Genomic DNA, 25,551 nt, shown 5'->3' on the forward strand with positions numbered 1-25,551 from the left:
TCATTCTCTCCCTTTCTCTCTCTCATTTTCTCACTCTCATTCTCTCACTCTCTAATTCTCTCTCTTTCTATCATTCTCTTTCTCTCATTCTCTCTCTCTCTCATTCTCTCTCTCTTTCTTGCTTTCTCTCTCTTTCTCTCTCATTTTCTCTCTCTCTGACATTCTCACTCATTTTTTCTCTTTCTCATTCTCACTTATTTTTTTCTCTCTCTCAATTTTTCTCTCTCTCATTCTCTCATTTTTCTCTCTTTCTCTCATTTGTTCTCTCTCTCTCTCATTCTCTGTCATTTTTTTCTCTCTCATTTTTTCTCTCTCTCTCTCATTCTCTCTCATTTTTTTCTCTCTCTTTCTCTCATTTGTTCTCCCTCTTTCCCTCATTTGTTCTCCCTCTCTCTCTCATTCTCTCGCTCTGTCTTGCTCTAATTCTCTCTCTCTCTCATTTTTTTCCCTCTCTCTGTCTCTCTCTAATTCTCTCTCTCTATGTCTCTAATTCTCTCTGTGTCTCTCTCTAATTCTCTCTCTCTGTCTCTCTCTAATTCTCTCTCTCTGTCTCTCTCTAATTCTCTCTCTCTGTCTCTCTCTCTAATTCTCTCTTTCTGTCTCTAATTCTCTTTCTCTCTGTCATTCTCTCTGTGTCATTCTCTCTCTGTCATTCTCTCTGTGTCATTCTCTCTCTGTCATTCTCTCTCTCATTCTCTCTGTCATTCTCTCTTTCTCTCTGTCATTCTCTATTTCTCTCTGTCATTCTCTCCCTGTCATTGTCTCTCTCTCATTCTCTCTCTCATTCTCTCTTTCTCTCTCTCTCATTCTCTCTGTCACTCCCTCTCTGTCATTCTCTCTGTCATTCTCTCTCTCTCATTCTCTCTGTCACACCCTCTCTGTCATTCTCTCTGTCATTCTCTCTTTCTGTCTGTCATTCTCTCTTTCTCTCTCTCTCATTCTCTCTGTCACACCCTCTCTGTCATTCTCTCTGTCATTCTCTCTTTCTGTCTGTCATTCTCTCTTTCTCTCTCTCTCATTCTCTCTGTCACTCCCTCTCTGTCATTCTCTCTGTCACTCCCTCTCTGTCATTCTCTCTCTGTCATTCTCTCTCTGTCATTCTCTCTCTGTCATTCTCTCTCTGTCATTCTCTCTCTCTCATTCTCTCTGTCATTCTCTCTTTCTCTCTGTCATTCTCTCTTTCTCTCTGTCATTCTCTCTTTCTCTCTGTCATTCTCTCTGTCATTCTCTCTCTCATTCTCTCTCTCATTCTCTCTCTCATTCTCTCTGTCATTCTCTCTGTCATTCTCTCTCTCATTCTCCGTCACTCTCCCTGTCACTCTCTCTCTCATTCTCTCTGTCATTCTCTCTCTCATTCTCTCTCTCATTCTCTCTCTCTCTGTCATTCTCTCTTTCATTCTCTCTCTCATTCTCTCTCTCATTCTCTCTCTCATTCTCTCTCTCATTCTCTCTCTCTCTCATTCTCTCTGTCATTCTCTCTGTCATTCTCTCTCTCATTCTCTCTCCTTCTCTCTCTCTTTCTCTCTGTCATTCTCTCTCTCATTCTCTCTCATTCTCTCTCTTTCTCTCTCTTTCTCTCTCTCTCACTCATTCTCTCTCTTTCTCTCTCTCTCACTCATTCTCTCATTCTCTATCTCTCTCATTCTCTCTCTCCCATTATCTCTCTCTCTCATTCTCTCACTCATTCTTTCTCTCTCATTCTCTCTCTCATACTCTCTCTCTCATTCTCTCTCTCAATCTCTCTCATTTTCTCTCTCATTCTCTCTCTCATTGTCTCTCTCATTCTCTCTCTCTCACTCATTCGCTCTCTCTCACTCATTCTCTCATTCTCTCTCTCTCTCTCTCTCACTCATTCTCTCATTCTCTATCTCTCTCTTTCTCTCCCCCCATTCTTTCCCTCTCGCATTCTCTCTCTCTCTCATTCTCTCTCTCACTCATTCTCTCTCTCTCTCACTCATTCTCTCATTCTCTATCTCTCTCTTTCTCTCTCTCCCATTCTTTCCCTCTCTCATTCTCTCTCTCATTCTCTCTCTCTCATTCTCTCTCTCTCATTCTCTCTCCCATTCTCTCTTTCTTTCTCTCTTTTTCTCTTTCTTGCTTTCTCTCTCTTTTTCCCTCTCTCTCTCTCTCTTCCTCTCGCTCTTCCTCTCTCATTCTCTCTCTCTGTTTCTCATTCTCTCTCTTCCTCTCTCATTCTTTCTCTCATTCTCTCTCTCTCTCTTTCTCTCTGTCATTCTCTCTTTCATTCTCATTCTCTCTCTCATTCTCTCTCTCTCTTTCTCTCTCTCTCATTCTCTCTCTCTTTCTTTCTTTCTTTCTTTCTTTCTTTCTTTCTTTCTCTCTCTCTCTCTTTCTCTTTTCCTCTCTATTTTTCTCTCTCTCTCTCATTCCTTCATACATACATACACACACATATATATATATATATATATATATATATATATATATATATATATATATATATATATATATATATATATGTATAAATAGTATTAAAGATGTAAGAAACAAAAAATTAGAGAAAATAATGAGAAAATCCTAAGCACTTCAAATAATTAATTCCAAACAAATTACATTTAAAAAGCTGCTTTTTCAAAAATAATCGGCTCCGTCACGGTGTCCTGCAAATTTCTCCCTCTATCCAGAGGAGTAACAGTCTCTGCATCTAATTGTTCAGCACCAAGAGTCCACGCCAAAATGATCACTCACCACTGAGTTCAAAGGGAAGGCAGCTGAGACAAAATGAAAATAGATGCATTTTTCATATTTTCAACATCAAAGGAACGACTTAACAAGCAGCCGTGACCGTACGATTATGTTAAGCGAGGCTGTCGGCACCACATTTCAGATCTTTATCAGAGCGTAATGAATTGTTAAATTGGTCAGATATGCATTTTCCTAAAAGTGTGGGTATTTCAGTGAGCACATTTTAATGTTGCGGTGCAAAGAAGAAATTTTGAAGGCGAATCGAAAATTAACAGACTTGATCAAATCCTTGGCGATCCATGTAATCTGCGCACCTGCTCATAGCTTTTCCATTAAATTTCACATCTGTATTTCTATAACATTTGATCTACTTGCCTACTCCAGGTCATTCGTAAAGGTTGGCTGACCATAAACAATATTAGCATCATGAAGGGAGGTGCAAAGGAATACTGGTTTGTGCTCACTGCTGAGAGCATTTCCTGGTTTAAGGATGATGAGGTAAGTTCTACTTTTGACTTATAATTCATAAAAGTGAAAAGGGAATTTGTATTTTAGATGTATGTTCGCCATTTCAGACAAAAGGCCCCCGTTAGTGTGTTTGTCCGTTAACATCGGACAAAAAGGAGACACCACTGTACATCCGATTTGAATGCGATTTTGAAGACACAATTGCAAATGTATGGTTGTAACATGTTACCGTGCTCGATTTTTGAATTTGGGGTTTTCAAAAAAATCGATTTTTCCACTTTCAATAAGCAATGTTGGCACGCTTTACGGCCCAGGGGCGATTGTGCAAACATGGCTTCGTACCCGGCCAACCTCAATAAGACTCAGAAAAAAGACTCAGAGAGGACATAAGTAGAGGCACCATGAGAAAATGCCGCCGCGGCTGCTTCGATAGTAGAGGCTTTGTTGCTACACCTGCCACCATTAATACACCTGACGGGTCTCAGTCATCGTAAACCAACACGGAATGTGTGAAGAAAAGGCGGCTCTGTCGTACTTAGTCAATGGTCATTTGGAAGCAGTTGTTGTAATTTTCCCTTCCTTAAGAGAGATTGTTGTGGGTTTGTATGCGTGCCAGATAAGTTTAAAGCTTCATTTAAAGAATGTTGCGGTACAGTCTCACTAAGTTGAGCTGCGTTCTTTCAACGAACATGAGATCTGCTGATGCAGTGGTAAAATATTGTGGCTCACTCACACGCCTCTTCTCACCAGAATAGACTGTTCAACGCTCCAACCACTCGTTTGTCGGGCTGCCACTTTTCAATTAATTTGGTCAAAATTCATTCATCCATTTTCTGCACTGCTTATCCTCACAAGGTTTGCTAACTTTGGGCACCAGACTGGGGACACCCTCAATCGGTGGCCAGCCAATCGCAGGGCACACGGATCCGTACCACCGTTCACGCTCACATTCATACCTAGGGGCAATTTGGAGTGTTCAACAAGCCTAATCTGCATGTTTTTGGGATGTGGGAGGAAACCGGAGTACCTGGCGAAAACCCACAAAGCCCTGCAAGAACATGGAAACTCCACACAATGATGACCGACCTGGGATTGATCCCTTCACCACAGAATTGAGGCCAACGTGCTAACCACTGGGCTACCCTGCCAAAATTCATTCAGGTAAATAATAATAAAGGAAAACAAATTTTCCCAAATAAATTTGACAGCTAGTTGGCAGTAGTGCAGACGGAAAGACAAACTGACAGGAGAAACTCCATACGAAGTCTAAACAATGTGTAGACTACTGTACACAAGTATAAAAATGAACAGGTAGTCTGGGCACTGGGTGAACGAAGCCGGATTTAAGTGTCAGGCCTTTATCTTTTTTTCTACCATTCTTGTTACCTTCAGGCTTGTCTTTTGAGTTTGAGTTTGATTTAATTAATAAGGGAAAGCACATATTAGTGAACACATTCATATTCATGTTAATGAATATACCATATATTTAAATATGTAAGATTGTAGCTGAGGACTAATTTCCACCTTCAGTCCCTTGTGTAGGTTGAAGATAAATGATGACACACTAGACACACACACAGACACGCACACCCACCCACGTGCACACACACACAAACACACAAGTAGCACAGTTTTAGACAGCGTTGTGATCGCAATTTTGTTCGTCTAACAGCCAGGCTTTAAGATGATTGGCAAAGAGGTTCAGAGACGGGAGTTCATGTATGTTAATTGGTATCGAGTTCCAGGTATGTGCGGCACGGACAGAGAAGGTGCTATGGGTGAATGCACTCTTTTTGAAGGGAAATTAACAGTCACCTTGAGAGCAGCCTTGCTGATGTGTTGGGATTTTTTGTACAAAATCTTGGAGTGGATAAGGAGCTTTGTGATGGAAGATTTTGAAAACTAAGGTGGCATCTGAATATTTAACAATATTGTCCCAGTTGAGGCGTTTGTGTTTTTTGATATCTGACAGTGGTGGTGCATTTTTGGTTTTCTGTCCAATACTTTCAGAGCTTGCTTATAAATGGTTTCAATTGGTTTTAGTGTTGTTTTGCAGGCCGATGACCAACTTGTTACGCAGTACGTCATGTGTGATATGATCTCTCATCTCATCTCATTTTCTGAACCGCTTTATCCTCATTGGGGTTGTGGGGGGTGCTGGAGCCTATCCTAGCTGACTCCGGGCCAGAGGCAGGGGACACCCTGAATCGGTGGCCAGCCAATCGCAGGGCACAAGGAGACGGACAACTATGCACACTCACACCCATACCTAGGGGCAATTTAGAGTGTCCAATCAGCGTACCATGCATGTCTTTGGAATGTGGGAAGAAACCGGAGTACCGGAGGAAACCCACGCAGGCCCGGGGAGAACATGCAAACTCCACACAGATGGACATGACCTGGATTTGAACCCAGGACTCAATAGCTAGCTGTAAGGCCGACGCGCTAACCACTTGCACCACCGGGCCGCCCTGTGATATGATCATTGTGTCAAAATATAGTTTTGCTGACTCAGGCATTTGATTATTTCTAATGAACCTAAAATTGGACAAATTGAATTTAAATTTATTCTTAGTGTTTTTTATCTGTCGTCTAAACATAAGTTCTGTGCCCTCCCGTCCGAACGACCCCCCCTAAAAACACACAAAAAAGATGGAAAAAGGCAGATGATGAGGTGAAGTGAGAAAGTGAAAGGAAGCAAGAGAAGGAGGGGATCTGTTTGACAATATATGAAATGTTGTAACCCCTTCAGCAACACAAGGTAAATGGTCTGAGTTTACCTGCCCTACAAATCCATGTGACACAAATATTTGAATATACCTCTCAGAGTCAATTTCCAGATCCAGTTTTGTGTTTGTTTATCTATTCGCTCTTCCCTTCTTTGGCCGGCATCTCTTTACTACAACCATCCTTTTTTCCAATAGCTACTAAGCACTACCAGATATTGAATTTTAACGCAAAAATTTAATTTATCATTTAATCTCTCGCGCTCGTCGTCTTCACCAGAAAACTCAAGTAGGAGTGGGAGAAGAAAAATGGCTGGTGAGTTGTTTAATCCAAAAATAAAAAACAAACAAACCTCCCAAAAAAAGAGGTGTGGATAAAGTATCAAGCTCATCCGACTCAAAGCACCTGCCACAATCATCTTACATTTTACAGTAACATGCAAAAGTGGGCATCATGAGTGTGGACCAGGGGTGAGCAAACCAGTCCTCGAGGGCCACTGTGGATGCAGGTTTTTGTTCCAACTGATCCAGCACAGATATTGATCAATAAGATTTCTGCAGAAAACAAGAAGCACCTGAAAACAGTCCACTTTGCACTTGTAGGACACCAGATTGGTGAAAAGGCTTCCTCTTTATCGGTTGGAATGAAAACTTGCACCCACTGTGGCTCTTTGAATAGTTTGCCCACCCCTGGTGTAGACCCAAACCTTTATTTGCTACTATACAATTTTCATACCTCTAAAGCTGCCTTGCACCTTGAAAGATCAATATTGCGCTTGATCAGTGCATTACATATTGCTCCAGGACTCAAATGATTACACGCCCATCTGTCTCTTATGACCACGGTTGACCTTTGTACCTTCAATGATCAACATATTGTTTGAGTAATGTATTGAGTAGAGCGCCAGTGCTTTTAATAAAAGTACAACTATATCTCCCAGTGACCATAGCGCCACAGTCTCTAAAGCCTATATAGCTACTAGCTCTTTTTATATACATAGAATGACTAAAAGCATTACCATCTGTAATGATTTCCACATGTGCTTTCCATCTTTTCTTACCTCCCCCTCTCAATCTTCTTTTTACCTCCCACTCTATTTGTTCCCAACCACCTTCTGTAGCCCCTTACTCCCCTTCCCTTAATATCAAATTTCATCCTCCTACTTGTCAATGTTACCTATAATAACTGTGTTAATAACCTGTACCTGTACCTGACAACTGAGAATATACTAAATAGTTTTTACTCTTTTTCACAGGAGAAGGAAAAAAAATACATGCTTCCCCTTGACAATCTGAAAGTCCGTGATGTGGAGAAGAGTTTTATGTCAAGCAAGCACATATTTTGCATTTTTAATACAGAGTCAAGGTCAGTAACCAGTTCTTTATATCAAAAGTTACATAATAAGTAGGGGTTTGTATTGCCTTATATCTAGCCATAGGATTCGTACCAGAATTCATAGGTCACAGTTCAATCACGGTTAATCACAATACTACACGTTAAGACCTAATTACATGCAAACTGACTTTAGTCCAAACCTGAAATTCAAAAATCTAGATATGAAAAAAATATATATTTTTAGTAAAGATTGAATCAGAGGGATTTTGAATCAATACGAGAACCCTGGAATGTACTATAGCAGAATCTTTTTTTTAAACACTTACGGCAAATGAATCAAGAATGACCGCCACAGGCGATGTTGATGAAACTAAATGATTTGATGCGATTCATAATACCAACATAGTCACCTGTAATGCCAGGTTGACCCCCTGAAAAGCTTCTGGTGACAATTAGCTCTGATCCCTACAAAATATTCTCCCGTGAACACGGCAAATATGATTGACAGAATGCTCTGGCTGTCATTTGGGAGTGATAGAACGGTAATTACATACGTAACATTCTTTCTATTTCATCGCTGCTGACCACCAGAGGCAGGGCTAACAGAACTGAATAACCAATAGCAGTGACCATTACTGACCACAAGCCCCTTGGTAATTGTACTAGTGTACTTCAATCAAATCAATCAAAAGCCTTTATTGTCCTCATACACAACTGCATATAACGAAATTGGTGGTGCTACTCCAAGCTTTCCAAAGTGTATTTTCCCTGTGAAAAAAAAACATAAATAGTAGTATAAAAGTATAAAAAGCAGTGGCGGTCGGTGCATTTTCTCGTAGCGCATTCAACGTATCAATCCAACCCTCAAAAACTATTTTATGGCTATAAAACCTCTACTGCAGCTAGAGCTGCGACACATAAAAAATAATCAATGAATCAATGCACAAAAATGGGGTAAAATCCACTTCCTAGCAGCATTTCATGATTAAATACAAATACTGGAGCTTTTCACACATTAAAACCAGGCCAGGCGGCGATTTTCCCGGGAAAAGACAGCGATGAATGTCAATGGCGTACGGGCAAACATTGCCCGAAAATGGGGTAAAATCCAGCCGAAAACAGCATTTATTGATTAAATACAAATACTGGAGCTTTTTAGACATCAGAACCGGGCCCAGAATATCATTTCCCCGGTAAAAAGACAGCGATGAACGTCGATACGTCCATAGTGAAATGACAAAAATGCACTAAAATTAGGTGAAATCCACTTCCTAGCAGCATTTATTGACTGAATACAAATACTGGAGCTTTTGAGACATTACAACCAGGCCAGGGGGGTGATTTCCTCGGGAAAAGACGTCAATGGCGAAACGGCAAAAAATAAACTAGGGTAAAATCCACATCCTAGCAGCATTTAGTGATTAAATACAAACACTGGAGCTTAAATACAAACACTGGAGCTTTTCAGATATCAGAACCGGGCCCACAATTGAAATATTATTTAGGAATATAGCCATATTATACTCACCAAAAACTCTTTTTAACTGTACACAATATCATCCTCCTTTCTTTCTTCCTTCTTTCCTATCGCCATCGAAGCTAATGAAGAAAGTTGAGCCTGTCCTGTCATATTTCCGGCATAGTCCGTTTGGAAAATGGCTTTAAATCAACACAACAATATACTATTTACTTGTGCAGCTAAGTTAGCGCACTGAAAGTGCCGCACACACCATTTTCCCGGCTGTAACAGGCTTGCTAGCTTCGGAGTTGACCGCCCTTTCTTAATGATGTCCGTTTTTTTCTGGAAAAGTCCATCTGGAAAATAGCTTTGTGAGCAAACAGAATCCATTTCTTTTTGCTTCTGTCGGCCATTGTGGGTGGAGTTTGCAATCTATGGCTTTGGCCCGCCTACTAGCCAATCATAGTTGGTGAAAGCAATGACATATCCCAGCCAGCAAAATGCTAATGCATATGAAAAAGCATTGTGGGGTTGCCAACTCGAAATCTGATTGGTTAAAAGCAACAGTTTAGTTTAATGCAGCAGAGCCCGCAGAACTGATTGTGAAGGCTTTGAGGCAGATCTGATCTGGCAACAAATAATGGCTGAAATGTGATTGGTTAAATGCTTCAATATGAAAACACACATCTGGAAGCAGTGCGACCAGGGGGGAAAGCAATGAAAGGAAGCTAACAGACCATTTGGGATGATAAGTATTGATGGACAAAGTATAATATGATTCAGATATTTCTTAGGCCAGCAGAGAAGGCCTTGAAGGCCCTGACGGCCCACCACTGATAAAAAGTCACATCCCGGCTAGGTGAATTCTAAAATATTGCACAGAATTCTAAAATATTGCACAGATTCTAAAATATTGCACAGATTTTAAAATATTGCACAGATTTCTAAGATATTGCACATTGTTATTGCACACCCCAAAGTTATTGCACTGAAGGGATTGTGTGTCATGCTAACTCAAGTTCAGAGTCCTGATGGCTGTGGGAAAAAACTGTCCTTAAGTCTATTCGTCCGTGCTTTGTGAGACCTGTAGCGTCCGCCAGAGGGCAGCAGCGGAACAGGTTGTGACCAGGGTGGTATTGGTCCCTGACAATGTTCCTGACTCTGCTGATGTAGCGAGGGCTGGCAATGTCATCCAGTGAGGGCAGAGAGCAGCCGATGATCTTCTGGGCAGTGTTGGTCACCCTCTGCATGGCCTTTCTGTCTGCTGCCGTGCTTCCATCGTACCACACTGTAATGCAGTATGCCTTGATGCTCTCCACAGTGGCTCTATAGAAGGTTACCAGAAGCTTAGTGTCCAAGTTGTTCCTCCTGAGTACCCTCAGGAAATGGAGTTGCTTCTGGGCCTTCTTCACCACTGCTGTGGCGTTGGTAGACCAGGAGAGCTTGTCCGTGACGTGGAGCCCCAGGAATTTGAAGGACTGGACCCTGTCTACGCATACTCCATTCATGAGGAGTGGGGCCAGATCTGTGCTGCATTTGCGAAAGTCCAGGATTATTTCTTTAGTTTTCGTGGTGTTTAGTGTGAGATTGTTCACCAAACACCACAAAGACAGTTTGTTGACTAAGATGAGTCCGACCACAGTGGTGTCATCGGCAAATTTGATTATGGAGTTAAACTGGTGGGTCGGTGTATAGTCTTATGTGTACAGGGAGTACAGAAGAGGACTCGTCTCGGGCCGGCGCAGACGCGCGCCAATTCGGCCACCCCCATGCCTCGTGTCGGGCCGGCGCGGACGCCCGCCGGACCGACCACTTCCTCGCCTCGTCTTAGGCCGGCGTGGACGCCCGCCGGACTGGCCACTTCCACGTTTCGTCTCGGGCCGGCGCGGACGCCTGCCGGACCGGCCACTACCACGTCTCGTCTCGGGCCAGCACGGACGCGCGCCGGACCGGCCACTCCCACGTCTCGTCTCGAGCCGGCGCGGACGCCCACAAGTCCTTGTTGTTTTGTAAGGTCCCTTCTAAGTTATGAAAGTTGTTATTAGGAGCACAAATTGCCTCGTCCTCACCTGCTTTCCCGCGACAGGGTCCTAATCCTTTCTACCTCGCCAAAGACGTCTCCCGTGGACGTAACAATATGGGTGATCCTACTTGGCGTTTTTTCGAATACAGCAGCCCCACATTATCCGCGATATTGGAAGGATTACTGTATTCATTAAATATTAGTTTTATGCATATTGATAGGTTCACCAATAGATATTCCTAAAGGCACGCCGTAATAAAACAGACATCTGACTCATAACCGGGTTTCTTGCAAGAGAGAATCAATCCACACGCGTCCTCGGTCAAGATCATTCTGTCCAATAGATGTCTTTCTTGCTAATTTATTACATAAGATTTGACAACATGCATCACAGAAGTCTAAACAATTGAGAGTCGTGTGAGCCAGACATGAAGAAGTACATGTTTCTCATAACAATTTAAAGTCCTCCGGATCTTCCCAAGAGAGCTTGATGTGAACCACCTTCAGAAGCCGATGTTTCCCAAAACTGGCATGCTATGCATTTAGCATAACTAGGAACATAACTTTTTGGGTCACTGTCATCATGTGTCATTTTTTCTTGGCCTTATTGAAAGTCTTTGATGGCCCAGGATGTTTAGGATGCATTTTCAATGGCAACTCAAAATCCAATCAAAGCTGAAATAGGCACAGCGTAGTCTTTCTCCACAGGTTATCTGTGGAATGCGAAATAGACTCGCAACAAAACAGAAGCCAAGACGTCGTCCTTCTCGGCCTTTTATATTGTTCAGCGTGTCATTCTTCGACCATGAATCGTGAATTATTGCTTCTTCTTGCTTCATCTGCTTTCCACCCACTTCAGCGCAGAAGAAGAGGAGCTCTGACTTTTAAGCACGTTTTCTGCCTGCAAGTTTCAGTGTGAATTTTGACATTTTTATGAAGTTTATAATTTTTATACTTAATATTAAAAAAACGTGATTTACTAGAGCTGCAAATGTTAAAGCCGTGAAGTGGACAATAATGACAGTAGTCTATGATTGATACTGTATTTTGCAAGACAATATCCGTTTGACCCCAGAAAACAGCACAAGAGACATGCGAATGAGGCATAGTTAAAACTGAAAGTTTGGAGGCAAGCCATGGGTCAAACACGAAAGAGCAGCTAAAAGAAGCAACGTTGGCAGTAGTGCAGACGGAGAGACAAACTGACAGAAGAACCTCCATACCCAGTCTAGACAATGTGTAGACTACGGTACACAAGTATAAAAATGAACAGGTAGTCTGGGCACTGGGCGAACAAAGGCGGATTTAAGTGTCAGGCCTTTATCTTTTTTTCTACCTATCTTGTTGCCTTCAGGCCTGTCCTTTGAGTTTGAGTTTGATTTATTTAATAAGGGAAAGCACATAATAGTGAACACATCAGTCCCTTGAGCAGGTTAAAGATAAACAATAACACGTAATAGACACTCACACACGCACACACACACACACACACCCATTCACATGCACACACACACAAACACACGAACTGAAAGTTTGGAGGCAAGCCATGGGTCGAACACGAAAGAGCAGCCAAAAGAAGCAACGTTATGAACGGCTCAGGAGTGAAGGCTGGTGGATGGCAAACATAGTTATACAAAGACTGGCAGGCAGCATCGGGCGAGTTACGCAACAATTTGTGGTTGTAGATGCCTCGGCTAAAGTGCCGGCTAACAAGGGGAGCTTTCGCCTAAGTCTGCATCACTTTTATGAAAGCCCAAGGTAACGTCTCGGACTGGCAGTGATTTGGAACCTCTGTGTTGTATGACGAACGCGCCCACTTGGCCAAACTCTTTATGTGGGATACAGAATATGATGACTTTGACAGATTTGTATATATTTAAACTACAGTAATACCTCGACATACGAGTACCCCAACATACGAGCAATTTGAGATACGAGTAAAATTTCAAGCAAATATTTATCTTGAGATACGAGACAAATTATGATATACGAGCATACAGCGGACACAAGAGGCTGTTCATAAGAACATCATGGGCACTGTCTCTCTCCCCGCAACTCCCTCGTGTAATGTTTCTACAAGCACTAGGCGGAGCGTTGCATTTTTTCAGTGTTTTCCCCCCTTAGTCAGTGCAGAATGGAGGAGCTTGATCGCTAATATGAGAGGAGCATACTACTTCTCGTTGGCAAATGGTCGTGCGTTATCCTATTGTGAGGACATTTGTTTGCATCATTTTCGGAATATTTTGAAGAGAAGACAAAAGCTAACAACAATAGGTTCCTTTTAGCTGCAGCTGAAAGTCAGGGTTGAGGCGGGGCAAATAGAGCCAACCCGGCAGAAGAAGGGTATAAAAATGTCAAACAAAATTAGAGTTAAGTGTAGTGTAATGTTAGGTTAAAATTATTTTTGAGTGTGTCTGTATCCTAATTCAAGTTCATTTATATTTGTTTATGTTATGTTACAAGCGCGTTGCCGTGCAAAAAGTCTCTCTCTCCCTCTCTCTCTCCCTCTCTCTCTCCCTCTCTCTCCCTCTCTCTCTGTCCCTCTCTCTCTGTCCCTCTCTCTCTCCCTTCCACGAAATCCGTCTAATTTTAGTACTATTAAACATCATAACTACTAGTTAGTTGTTAACATGTAATATAGATAATAATAATAGATGGCAAATTAGAACAAATAAAAAAGTTTTTTTCCAATCCAATATCCTGTTTTTGGTGTTTTTTCAGAGGGTGGGAACAAATAATTTTTTTTTAGTTCATTTCTATGGGAAACGTTCATTTGAGATACGAGTAAATCGACATACGAGCTCAGTCCCATAACGCATTAAGCTCGTATCTCGAGGTACCGCTGTACATTAACATGAGTACAAATTATGTCGATAAAACACAATTAAACTCAGTTTTGCTTCTGCTGCCTTTTTTTAAAACATACCCTAGCAAGCATGATTCGTATCCTTCACGCTAGCACTACCGTAATGTTGCGCTCATTGAGCAGAAGCACCTTGTGTATACGTCAAGTCTTTCCACGTTAGTAGTACATGAAGTATCTATATACTAATTGGTACTTTGTGGGTTTTACGGACAAATTGACTTGTGATGGGTCTTCTGGAACCAATTGGGTTCATAAATAGGGAACATAGTGTGTGTGTGTGTGTGTGTGTGTCTGTGTCTGTGTCTGTGTGCGTGCGTGCGTGCGTGCGTGTGTATCAGCACAAAACATTGACACCAATGTTAGCCAATTTCGAAAAAAAAATGAGGGGCAGGTCGACCTCAGATTGATCAATAAAAGAATCTAAAAAATGATAGCAGCACAATCAAAACTTTTTTTCAGCACCAATAATTTACATATATAGAATTATATTATATAAAATATTCATATAAATTTGAGCCTGATGAAGGGCCAATTTCACGGAGTTGGTATGTGTCATTTACACTATTAATTTAACACAAGTCTGTTCTGTTGTGGGATCCAGGAATGTGTATAAGGACAATCGCACTCTGGAATTGGCTTGTGACTCGCAAGATGATGTGGACAGCTGGAAGTCTTCTCTCTTACGTGCTGGGGTCTACCCTGAGAAGACCACCACAGTTAGGACATTTTTTTGTAATTGTCATGCGTGGGAAAATTTGTTTTCTTAATCTGGATCTTTGCTGTACTTCTTTTGAAATACTTTGAGACACCTCGCTACTTCGTGCTTTGGTTATCGCTGGTTCACTACATAGTGGATTTTTTTTCTGGGGACTTTTTTTTTAATTTATTCATTCATTCATATTCCATACCGCCCATTCTCGAAAGGGTTGCGGGGGTTGCTGGAGCCTAACCCAGCTGTCTTCGGGCGAAAGGCAGACTACACCCTACACTGGTCCCCAGTCAGTCATAGGGCACACAGAGAGACAAACGAACATCCGCACTCCAAATCATACCACCGCCTGCAGGAATTGAGCCCGCCTTCTGCCCGCAACGAAGTAAGGCGAGTGAACCTCTACACCACGAGGCGGCTTATTTTTTCATTTTTTTATAATTATCATCTCATTTTTTGAACCGCTTTATCCTCATTAGGGTTGCGGGGGGTGCTGGAGCCTGTCCCAGCTGTCTCTGGGCCAGAGGCAGGGGACACCCTGAATCGGTGGCCAGCCGATCGCAGGGCACAAGGAGACGGACAACCATGCACACTCACACCCATACCTAGGGGCAATTTAGAGTGTCCAATCAGCCTACAATGCAAGTTTTTGGAATGTGGGAGGAATCCGGAGTACCCGGAGGAAACCCACACCGGCCGGGGAGAACGTGCCGACGCGCTAACCACTTGTGCTAACCACTCGCTCCAACGGGCTGCTTTTTTTTATAATTATTACTATTTATTATTAATTATAAGTTCATAAAAATGTGAAAATTCATGCTGAAACTCATAAACAGAAGCCACTTTTGTTACTAGGACACCGCACTAAATATATATATATATATATATATATATATAAAATAAATAAATATATATATATATATATATACAGATTTGATTTATAATCCAGAAAATACAGTACATTTGTCCTTTTGAAATTCTGATTTTTCTTTTTTTCATTTATCCTTTTTTTTAAGGTTGAAAGTGAAACCTCTACTACAACTTCAGACAACTTCTCCATGGACCCTCAACTGGAGCGTAAAGTGGAAACTATTCGTAACCTGGTTGACTCGTACATGGCTATTGTTAACAAGTGCATCCGGGATCTCATGCCTAAAGCCATCATGCATCTCATGATCAATAATGTAAATGAAAAACTTAATACCTTCATTTATTTGCAGTGATTTATTTTATCTCAATCCTTTAAAGACCAAACCATTAAATAATTGACAGCAAATTAAAATTATTTAAACCCAAAGCTGTCTTGATTCTGCTCCAGCTCCTTTATTTGGGAGATTCCACCACACCCTTAGACATTCCACCTTTTGTTTAGCGAACACCTTTTAGTTTTTCAACAGCCCACTCCATTTATTAAATATTAATTTATTACTGTTATTACCTAATATCTTCAATAGCTCCCAAGCAATTTGACATATAGGCACTAAATTTACAGAAAAGATAGATAATTACCTTCTGTTTAACGAAAACCTTTTAGTTTTCCAATAACACATTCCATTGATTAATTATTAATTTATTACTATTATCAGCACCATATATCTTCAATAGCTCCCAAGCCATTTGACAGAATGACACCAAATTTACAGAATTACGCTATGTTTAAGGAACACCTTTTAATTTTTTTAACAACCCACTGCATTTATTAATTATTAATTCATTATTGTTATTAGTACCTATTTTGTTCAATAGCTCCCAAGCAATATGATATATTGGCACCAAATTTACAGAAAAGATAGGTAATTTGGTTTTTCAATAATACATTCCATTTATTAATTATTAATTTATTACTGTTATTAGCACCTATTTTGTCCAATAGCTCCCAAGCCAATGGACGTATTGACACCAACTTTACAGAAATTTAAAATTTATTACTATTATTAGCACCTAATATCTTCAATTGCTCAAGAGAGCAGCAAGCTAACGTATTTCAGGTCAGGCATACTTATCGATAATACGTACAAATGCTGAAAGCGTGAGTTTCCACTTTATACACTTAGAGACGGTAAATAAATTTGTCTATTAGGATTCAACAGTTGTTTTCAAATTTCAACTCTCTACGATGCATGGTTTGGATCCGACAGCCGTTTCTGGCCACCATAATGTCAACTCTCTACGATGCAGGGTTTGGACAAAAGTAGCGTGAGAATGTTAACATAAAACATCCACCCATCCATAAATCACGCTTGATCTATTCCTGCTCCCCAAAAAACGTTTTTTTCCCTGTCGTGACGGAAAGACTCGGCGAGACACAATTGCACTAGACGCGCTGACCCAAGACGTAATTTACAAATGTCATTTTGGAGAGAAATTCCGCCAGCGAGTTTCCAGGTGCACACACACACATCCATCCGTACATCATGCTTCATAAGGATTAGACAATAGATAAATCATGATTTATGGAAGGGGGGATGTTTTATAACTCCCGTCACGACAGAAATAAAAGTGTTCCGGGGAGCACCTAGAAACTCGCTGGTGGACCACTCAGCCGCGCGGTGCGTTTAGAGCACATCATGTAAAAACAACGATTCATACATCAACTCTGCTTTCAGCTGTAACGAATAAAAGTTGAGTTTACACACTTAGAAGTTGAAGAAATTCAATCACTCATCTATTAGGATCCGACAGCCGTTTCAGGCCACCATAAAAAAATTCAACTCTCTACGTTGCACAATTTGGACAGAGATAGCGAGAGAATCTTAACAAACACACACACTCACACACCCATAAATCACGCTTTATGAGGATTATAGATGAGGACACGAACATGTGAATGCCTGACAGATTTTGTCTTTTATAGCCAGTGGTCTAAAACTTTTGATCAGGTGATGAACAAACAATGACAATTGAGTTCTTTTCTTTATAAAATAAATAAAAAATCGCCAAAAAAGATTTAATCCCATTTTACGTATTTTCTCGCATATTGACTGCATATAAATCGTACCCCTAAAATTGCCTTAAAATCGTTGAATTTTACAATTTCTCTCGTAAAAGATGCCCCAATTCACAAATGTAGCGAGAGAATCTTAACAGACACACACTCACACACTTATAAATCACACTTTATGAGGATTATAGATAAAACTTGATTTTTTTTTATTTCAAGATATATGAAATTCCTCGCAGCACTTATTGGCCAAGCAATGTCATGTGATCATCTGCAGCCAAGCAGGGCATGTTATCATGAACAGACATGATGAGTCAATGTGTCTTGACCTCCACGGCAGAATCTTCACCGAACCCCTAAGGTTTGATCAAACCCAGATTAAGAACCACTGTTCTAGGCTCTCTCTGGCTGCGCCACCACACACACCGTCTTCACTAGGAGACTGGAATGGTACATGAATGGTTTACAAGATGCCACCAAAACTACCTGAAGGTGGTAGTTGTTCCCTCAAGCCCCAATCCTCTTCCCAACAGGAGGTCTTCAATAAATCCAAGGCCACTTCCCTGCCTCATCAAAGGCCCTATGAATGCGCCAAAGACCTGCTGCCAGGGACTACACCACCAAAGGCTTGTCTATACTCACTATCTGCACCAGCGAGAAAGGCCAGGGAGAATTACATTCATGTCTCCCTGGCTGCTGGCATAATTCGTCTTTCACCTCTGCTGTCATAATCCATTCTTCATCTTTGTCTACTGGTACTGGATTCTTCTTTGTTGGGAAGAATGATGCCTGACTCCGCCCATGCATAGTTTATCATGGACATCACTCTCAAGAACCGCGACGCTCTGCCACATATAATATCTGCTTTCGAGCTTCTTCAGTGTGCCACTGTCTTCACTAAACTGGACCTCAGGAATACATATCTCCTCGTTCGCATGAAAGAGGGTGATGAGTGGAAGACAGTATTCAACACAACAACCAAACATGAGAGTACCTGGTCATGCCAACCCCCCCCTCAGAAGAACGATCCGGCAATGGTCCTATGACTCATTGCTCCTTAAATAACAAAACAGGAAGCAAGGCCCTGGTGAGAGACATTCTCCAAGATATGCTCAATGAATTTGTATTTGTTTATTTGGATGACATTCTGGTCCTGCGTCATCTCCTTGAGAACTAACTTTTTGTCAAAGCCGAGAAATGTGAGTTTCACTTCCGGGTCTATGTAAATCCTGGGGAACATAGTGGCAGAAGAAAGAATCTAGATGGCCCTTGCTAAGCTCGTGGCTGTCACATCCTGGCCTGTGTCAGAGAGTCGCAAGAAATTACAACAATTCTTAGGCTTTGCCAACTGCTATAGAGAATTTATCCAAAATTACAGCGCGGTGGCGTCCCTCCTCACTGCCCTCACCACCCCTCTTGTTCCATTCAGGTGGAATCCGGCAGCTGATATTTGAGACACTAAAGGTGCGCTTCATTTCTGATCCAATCCTTCACATGCTCTGACTTGGGACATTGAAAAGAAGGTAAAAGCAGCTGTTAGAGATCAGCTGGCCCCAGCATCTGCCCCACTGTGCATCTCTTTGTTCCTGGCAATCTAAGATATACAGTAATCCAATGGGGGCATGAATCCCAGCTACCGTATCTGGTTTATGGAGAGAAGTATGGCCCCAATGAGAGGATGTGGGTCACAGCTGGGAGAATTTTAGACCCGACCCTCATCTTTGACTTCAGTCACCTCCATCCTGACCAGCTGTCAGGAGCGGCCTGTTTGTCCCTCCTGACGTGCCGTCAGAGAGCAGCTGCAGTCAATCGGCTGATTGCTTCCTGTTTTGTTATTTAAGGAGCAATGAGTCATAGGACCATTGCCGGATCGTTCTTCTGTTTATGCGTGCGCGCAGCATGCTGCCGTTTTGCTTTCCAAGCCATTGTTGATTTATAGATCCCTGTTGATTTATTAAAGGATGTCGTTTGAAGCCAACTGTCTGATTCAACTCCCGTTTTCCCGCGGATGGGTCCTAATACATTCCCGATCGCGCCGCGACGACGCAGCGAGATCGTAACACCAGCCAACCATCAGATGTTGATGATGAATTAATGAAAATGATGCCCTTTAAAGACGAGGCTATGGAGACGGACTGATCGTAGTAGTTTTAACCCTACTCTGTTTCCCCCTTTCACCATCCCTGTATGAGTTTTTGGGACTTCTGGGGCCGTCCATTGAGGTGGTGGTTCTGTCATGATTCTGCTTTCTACTCCTCTAGTGGGGAAATTCCAACACACCCTGCCGTCATACCATTTATCAGCAAGGTAATTAATCATAATCACCACCACAGGCACATTGTTACCAGCTACTCTCAAGGGTGGATTTAAGGACACGTCTCCTGACATTAAGTGTCAGTTCGTCTTCAAATCAACATGTTCCTGTTCGTTGGCCTCCTTTGACTGATCTTCGTCTTGGACATATGCTACTCAACCAAACCTGCTCTTCTGACCACTCAGCTGCTTATGAACTATGTTCCCTCTTAACTAATCTTCAATTTTGATGTATGCTGCTCAAACGAATTTACTCTGCTGGCTACTTGCCTGCTTATGAACTCTGTTCCTGTGCCCGTCCGTGTCTGCTGCCGGCCCAGCGCGCAGCTAATTGTCGGTGTTCACGTTCACATTTGGTTCTCTCACACCACACAAAAAGACGTACCCCACTCACTGTGGAGGTAGTGGACGTGAGACGTGTTCCATACTGTCAACCCCAGGAAGGACACAGGACTGGATAGAATACCAAGGAAAGTACATGCCATGTGCTTGTGCCAATTTGCACAAGACTTCACTGACATTTTCAACCTGCCATTAGAACAAGCCACAATCTCAGCCTGCCTAAAATCGGCCACCATAATCCCAGTACCCAAGAAGTTACCCGCAAACAATCTGGACAACTACCGCCCAGTAGCTCTCACACCAATCATCACAAAATGCTCCGAGAAACTGGTACGGAAACACATAAAAGCCTGTCTTCCCCTCATTCACGACGTGCATCAGTTTGCATATCGGCTGAATAGATCCACTAAAGATGCAATAACCACTGCCCTCCACGCTGTACTGAGCCACTTTTAAAAAAAGAGGGATCTTAAACACAATAACATTCTTATCCCCAAGTTGGCCAACCTGGGGCTCCCACATTCTACCTACTCCTGGACTAAAAACTTTCTAGACAACCGACCCCAGCACATCGAAGCTGGGTTGCCCCATGGCTGTGTGCTAGGACCACTACTTTACTTGCTCTACACGCGACTGCAGACCCACACACCCTGAGAACATCACTGTGAAATTTGCAGATGACACAACAATCGTGGGGATGATCACAGAGGAGAATGAGACAGCCTACAGAGATTAGGTCCTTAGGCTCAGCAAGTTCTGCACTCTCAACAACTTGGCGCTGAACAAGGTCACTACTACCCCCATGTAAATCAACAGCGATTGTTCTGGAGCGAGTGGAGACTTTCGAATTCTATATCTTCGCTGACCTTAGTTGTGCAGCAAACACCACAACACTCACACTTCATTGTGAAGCTTTAAATCTCATTACACTTGTGTAAAGACAATAAAGGCATTCAATTCAATTCCTTACATTGCCTCATATTGACAATAAGATTTGTATCACAATTCGATTACTAAATCCTGATTAATCTCGATACCACACTTTAAGACAATTATTGTGATTTTTGTATGGAACTTAGGTAAAGATTAATCAAGCCTAGGAAATAAATTCATCATCTCATCATCGTCCATACTACACATCCTCGATAGGGTTGCAGGGGTTGCTGGAGTCTAACCCAGTTGACTTTGGGCGAAAGGCAGACAACACTCTAGACTGGTCGCCAATCAGCCGTAGAGCACACAGAGACACAAACGACCATACACACTCACAATCATACTTTTTCCGCTGCTCTTGTGAAATATTTGTTCTCAAGGGTGCCGGTATTTTATAACAAATATTCGTTTTTTTATGCAGGCCGGTGCGCATCAATCGTGTTCCATTTGGGATTTCCAACTTAAATCACCTGTTGTGTCGCTTTGTATGGTGATCCTGTAAACATAAAATTATGACAGGTGGATTGCCACTTCGGGCAGGTACGATAGATGGATTATCTGCCCTATAGGCATGTGGTTTATAAAGTCAATGTAGAACCCTGAGTGATTGGATTGGATTGGATAACTTTATTCATCCCGTATTCGGGAAATTTCGTTGTCACAGTAGCAAGGGGGTGAGGATGCAGAAATAGGAAAGGCATTTTAGACATAAATAGATAGGTAATAAGTGGGTTAATAAATAAATACATGAATAAATATATAAATAAATAAGTGTGTTGCTGAAATATATATATATATATATATATATATATATATATATATATATATATATATATATATATATATATCAGTGGCGGGCCGTCAGGGCCTTCAAGGCCTTCTCTGCTGGCCTAAGAAATATCTGAATCATATTATATTTTGTCCATCAATACTTATTATTCCAAATGGTCTGTTAGCTTCCTTTCATTGCTTTTCCCCCTGGTTGTACTGCTTCCAGATGTGTGTTTTCATAATGAAGCATTTAACCAATCACATTTCAGCCATTATTTGTTGCCAGATCAGATCTGCCTCAAAGCCTTCACAATCAGTTCTTGCGGGCTCTGCTGCATTAAACTAGACTGTTGCTTTTAACCAATCAGATTTCGAGTTGGCAACCCCACAATGATTTTTCATAAGCGTTAGCATTTTGCTGGCTGGGACATGTCATTGATTTCACAAACTATGATTGGCTAGTAGGCGGGCCAAAGCAGTACCCAGGCAACCGCGATCGCAAACTCCACCCACTATGGCCGACAGAAGCAGAAGCTAAAACAAATTGATTCTGTTTGCTCACAAAGCTATTTTCCAGACAGACTTTTCCAGAAAAAATGGACATCATTAAGAGAGGGCGGTCAACTCCGAAGCTAGCAAGCCTGTTACAGCCGGGAAAATGGTGTGTGGGGCACTTTCAGCGCGCTAACTTAGCTCCACAAGCAAATAGTATATTGTTGTGTTGATTTAATGCTATTTTCAAAACGGACTATGCCGGAAATATGACAGGACAGGCTCGACTTTCATCATTAGCTTCGATGGCAATAGGAAAGAAGGAAGAAAGAAAGGAGGATGGATATTGTGTAAAAAGGATTTTTGGTGAGTAAAATTACAAATATGGCTATATTCCTAAATAATATTTCAATTGTGGGCCAAGTTCTGATATCTGAAAAGCTCCAGTGTTTGTATTTAAGCTCCAGTGTTTGTATTTAATCACAAAATGCTGCTAGGAAGTGGCCTTTACCCTAGTTTAATTTTTGGCGTTTCACCATTGACGTCCATCGCTGTCTTTTCCCGGGAAAAAATCATCCCCTGGCCTGGTTGTAATGTCTCAAAAGCTCCAGTATTTGTATTCAATCAATAAATGATGCTAGGAAGTGGAGTTTACCTAATATTAGTGCATATTTTGTCATTTCACGTATAGACGTATCAACGTTCATCGCTGTCTTTTTACCGGGGAAATGATACTCCGGGCCCGGTTCTGATGTCTAAAAAGCTCCAGTATTTGTATTTAATCAATAAATGCTGTTTTCGGCTGGATTTTACCCCATTTTCGGGCAATGTTTGCCCGTACGCCATTGACATTTATCGCTGTCTTTTCCCGGGAAAATCACCCCCTGGCCTGCTTTTAATGTCTGAAAAGCTCCAGTATTTGTATTTAATCATGAAATGCTGCTAGGAAGTGGATTTTACCCCATTTTTGTGCATTAATTTATTGATTATTCTTTATGTGTCGCAGCTGTAGCTGCAGTAGAGGTTTTATAGCCATAAAATAGTTTTTGAGGGTTGGATTGATATGTTGAAGGCGCTACCAGAAAATGCACCGCCCGCCACTGATATATATATATATATATATATATATATATATATATATATATATATATACATATACATATACATATATATATATACACACACACATATATATGTATATATATATATATATATATATATATATATATATATATATATACATATACATATATATATATACACACACATATATATATATATATACACCAACTTTAATACTAAACCAGCTTTATTTCAAACCTGCTTAAATGCAGGCTTCTAAATATGAAAAAAAAACTTAATGGATGTATAGCATACAGAAATAAACAGTTTTTCAAAAAGAAAAAAAGCAGGTCAAAGCAATTGCTTGAGCATTCCAGGTAACATCACAGGCCATTTGTTTTACTCTAGGCATTAATAACTACTTATTGAATAAATGTAGTAGTATTTAGTAAAATTTAATATGGGACTTGAGCTGGCAAACATTGTCCTCCTGGGTCCAAGTACTATTACCACGTCAGAGCATGGTGGCTGACTGCTTATGCGACTAGTGATGAGAGTGGAAGTGCACCCACCTATCATTTATTTCTACCAAAAAACACACATAAAGATTAATGCAGATATATTCTGAATTGATATGAGAATTGTGCAATGTAATTTCGTGATATATCGCAGAATCAATGTTTTAAAATATGATATGTTGGGTCATATAGGGTTAATGCTGAATCTGTGTTGTCACTCTGGAATAGGTAAAGGAGTTCATCAATGCAGAGCTGCTGGCACAGTTGTACTCTGCAGGTGACCAGAACGCCCTGATGGATGAGTCCCTGGAGCAGGCCCAGAGGAGGGATGAGGTGCTAAGGACCCACCAGGCCTTAAAAGAAGCCTTGGCTATCATAGGGGATATATCAACCACTACCATCACAGTTCCCCTGCCGCCCCCTGTCGACAATTCCTGGGTTGGGGAATCCAGTGGCGGTCGCAGGTACTTTATCTTATCCTGCTTGATCCTCACCTATGTTTTCTTCAATGACTTCTTATTTTCTTGTCACTTTTATTTTGCTTTTTAATCCTTGCTTTTGTCAACTTTAATTTGTATTTATTTTAGTGTCCATCAGTGTTTTGAAAGGTGCTTTGAAATAAAATGTATTTTTATTATGACTTTCTGATATATTTCAAATCATTAATGTTTTTCATATCTTATATTTTAAATAAAGAACCTGAACCTGTATTTGGATTGGATTGGATCGGATTGGAACTTTATTTCATCCCGTATTTGGGAAATTTCCTTGGTTGCAAGCCACGTGACTGGACTCACAAAGGTTGCAAAACAACAAAGTAAAAGGAAAAGTATATGGGAAGCATTAAGAAATATTAAAATGCAATTAAAAAAGATAGAAAAGCAGCAAAAACACAAAACGAGCAAGAGCGGACAGAGCTACCGCTACCGGCTGCCACTTGAGCGGCATCATCTTGGTTCCAGTAGCAAAAACGGATACAGACACAAGAAAAAGACATTATAGAGTTAGGGGACCACACACAGGAAGTCTTCCACAAAGTGGGGGAACTTCTGCAGACGGAGGCCGAAGTTGAAAATATGAAGAATCACTCTTCCAAGCTTATCCGCACAGTCCCTCAGTAGTGTGGAGCTGAAGAATCAACAGCAAGAGTACAACACTTCAGATACTCTGTTTCCGGCGTGGAGAGCGCCGACAGCTCTTCCATCTTATCGGGGAGTGAACTCACTTTCCCCCAGTGGCGGGCGGTGCATTTTCTGGTAGCGCCTTCAATGTATCAATCCAACCCTCAAAAACTATTTTATGGCTATAAAACCTCTACTGCAGCTACAGCTGCGACACATAAAAAATAATCAATAAATTAATGCACAAAAATGGGGTAAAATCCACTTCCTAGCAGCATTTCATGATTAAATACAAATACTGGAGCTTTTCAGACATTAAAACCAGGCCAGGGGGTGATTTTCCCGGCAAAAGACAGCAATGAACGTCAATGGCGTACCGGCAAACATTGCCCGAAAATGGGGTAAAATCCAGCCGAAAACAGCATTTATTGATTAAATACAAATACTGGAGCTTTTTAGACATCAGAACCGGGCCCGGAGTATCATTTCCCCGGTAAAAAGACAGCGATGAACGTCGATACGTCCATACGTGAAATGACAAAAAATGCACTAAAATTAGGTAAAATCCACTTCCTAGCATCATTTATTGATTGAATACAAATACTGGAGCTTTTGAGACATTACAACCAGGCCAGGGGGTGATTTTTCCCGGGAAAAGACAGCGATGGACGCCAATGGCAAAACGGCAAAAATTGCACTAAAATGGGGTAAAATCCACTTCCTAGCAGCATTTAGTAATTAAATACAAACACTGGAGCTTAAATA

At 41.3% G+C, this 25,551-nt stretch overlaps 1 protein-coding gene across 5 annotated transcripts in view; it reads left to right on the forward strand.

The window, feature by feature from the left end:
- The window catches only part of LOC144086374 (dynamin-1-like), a 121,873-nt gene that overhangs the window by 61,323 nt on the left and 34,999 nt on the right, over window positions 1-25,551 (forward strand). For 4 of the 5 annotated variants that reach the window (XM_077616324.1, XM_077616329.1, XM_077616325.1 and 1 more), the window contains 5 exons: window positions 3,091-3,204; window positions 7,157-7,266; window positions 14,186-14,300; window positions 15,310-15,477; window positions 23,894-24,129. In XM_077616324.1, coding sequence (XP_077472450.1) covers window positions 3,091-3,204; window positions 7,157-7,266; window positions 14,186-14,300; window positions 15,310-15,477; window positions 23,894-24,129 — 743 coding nt within the window. The remainder of the gene's footprint in view (window positions 1-3,090; window positions 3,205-7,156; window positions 7,267-14,185; window positions 14,301-15,309; window positions 15,478-23,893; window positions 24,130-25,551) is intronic. The other variant, XR_013304430.1, reaches the window with a different exon arrangement.

Source organism: Stigmatopora argus, chromosome 12 (genome assembly GCF_051989625.1).
Source record: "Stigmatopora argus isolate UIUO_Sarg chromosome 12, RoL_Sarg_1.0, whole genome shotgun sequence".
NCBI lineage: Eukaryota > Metazoa > Chordata > Actinopteri > Syngnathiformes > Syngnathidae > Stigmatopora > Stigmatopora argus.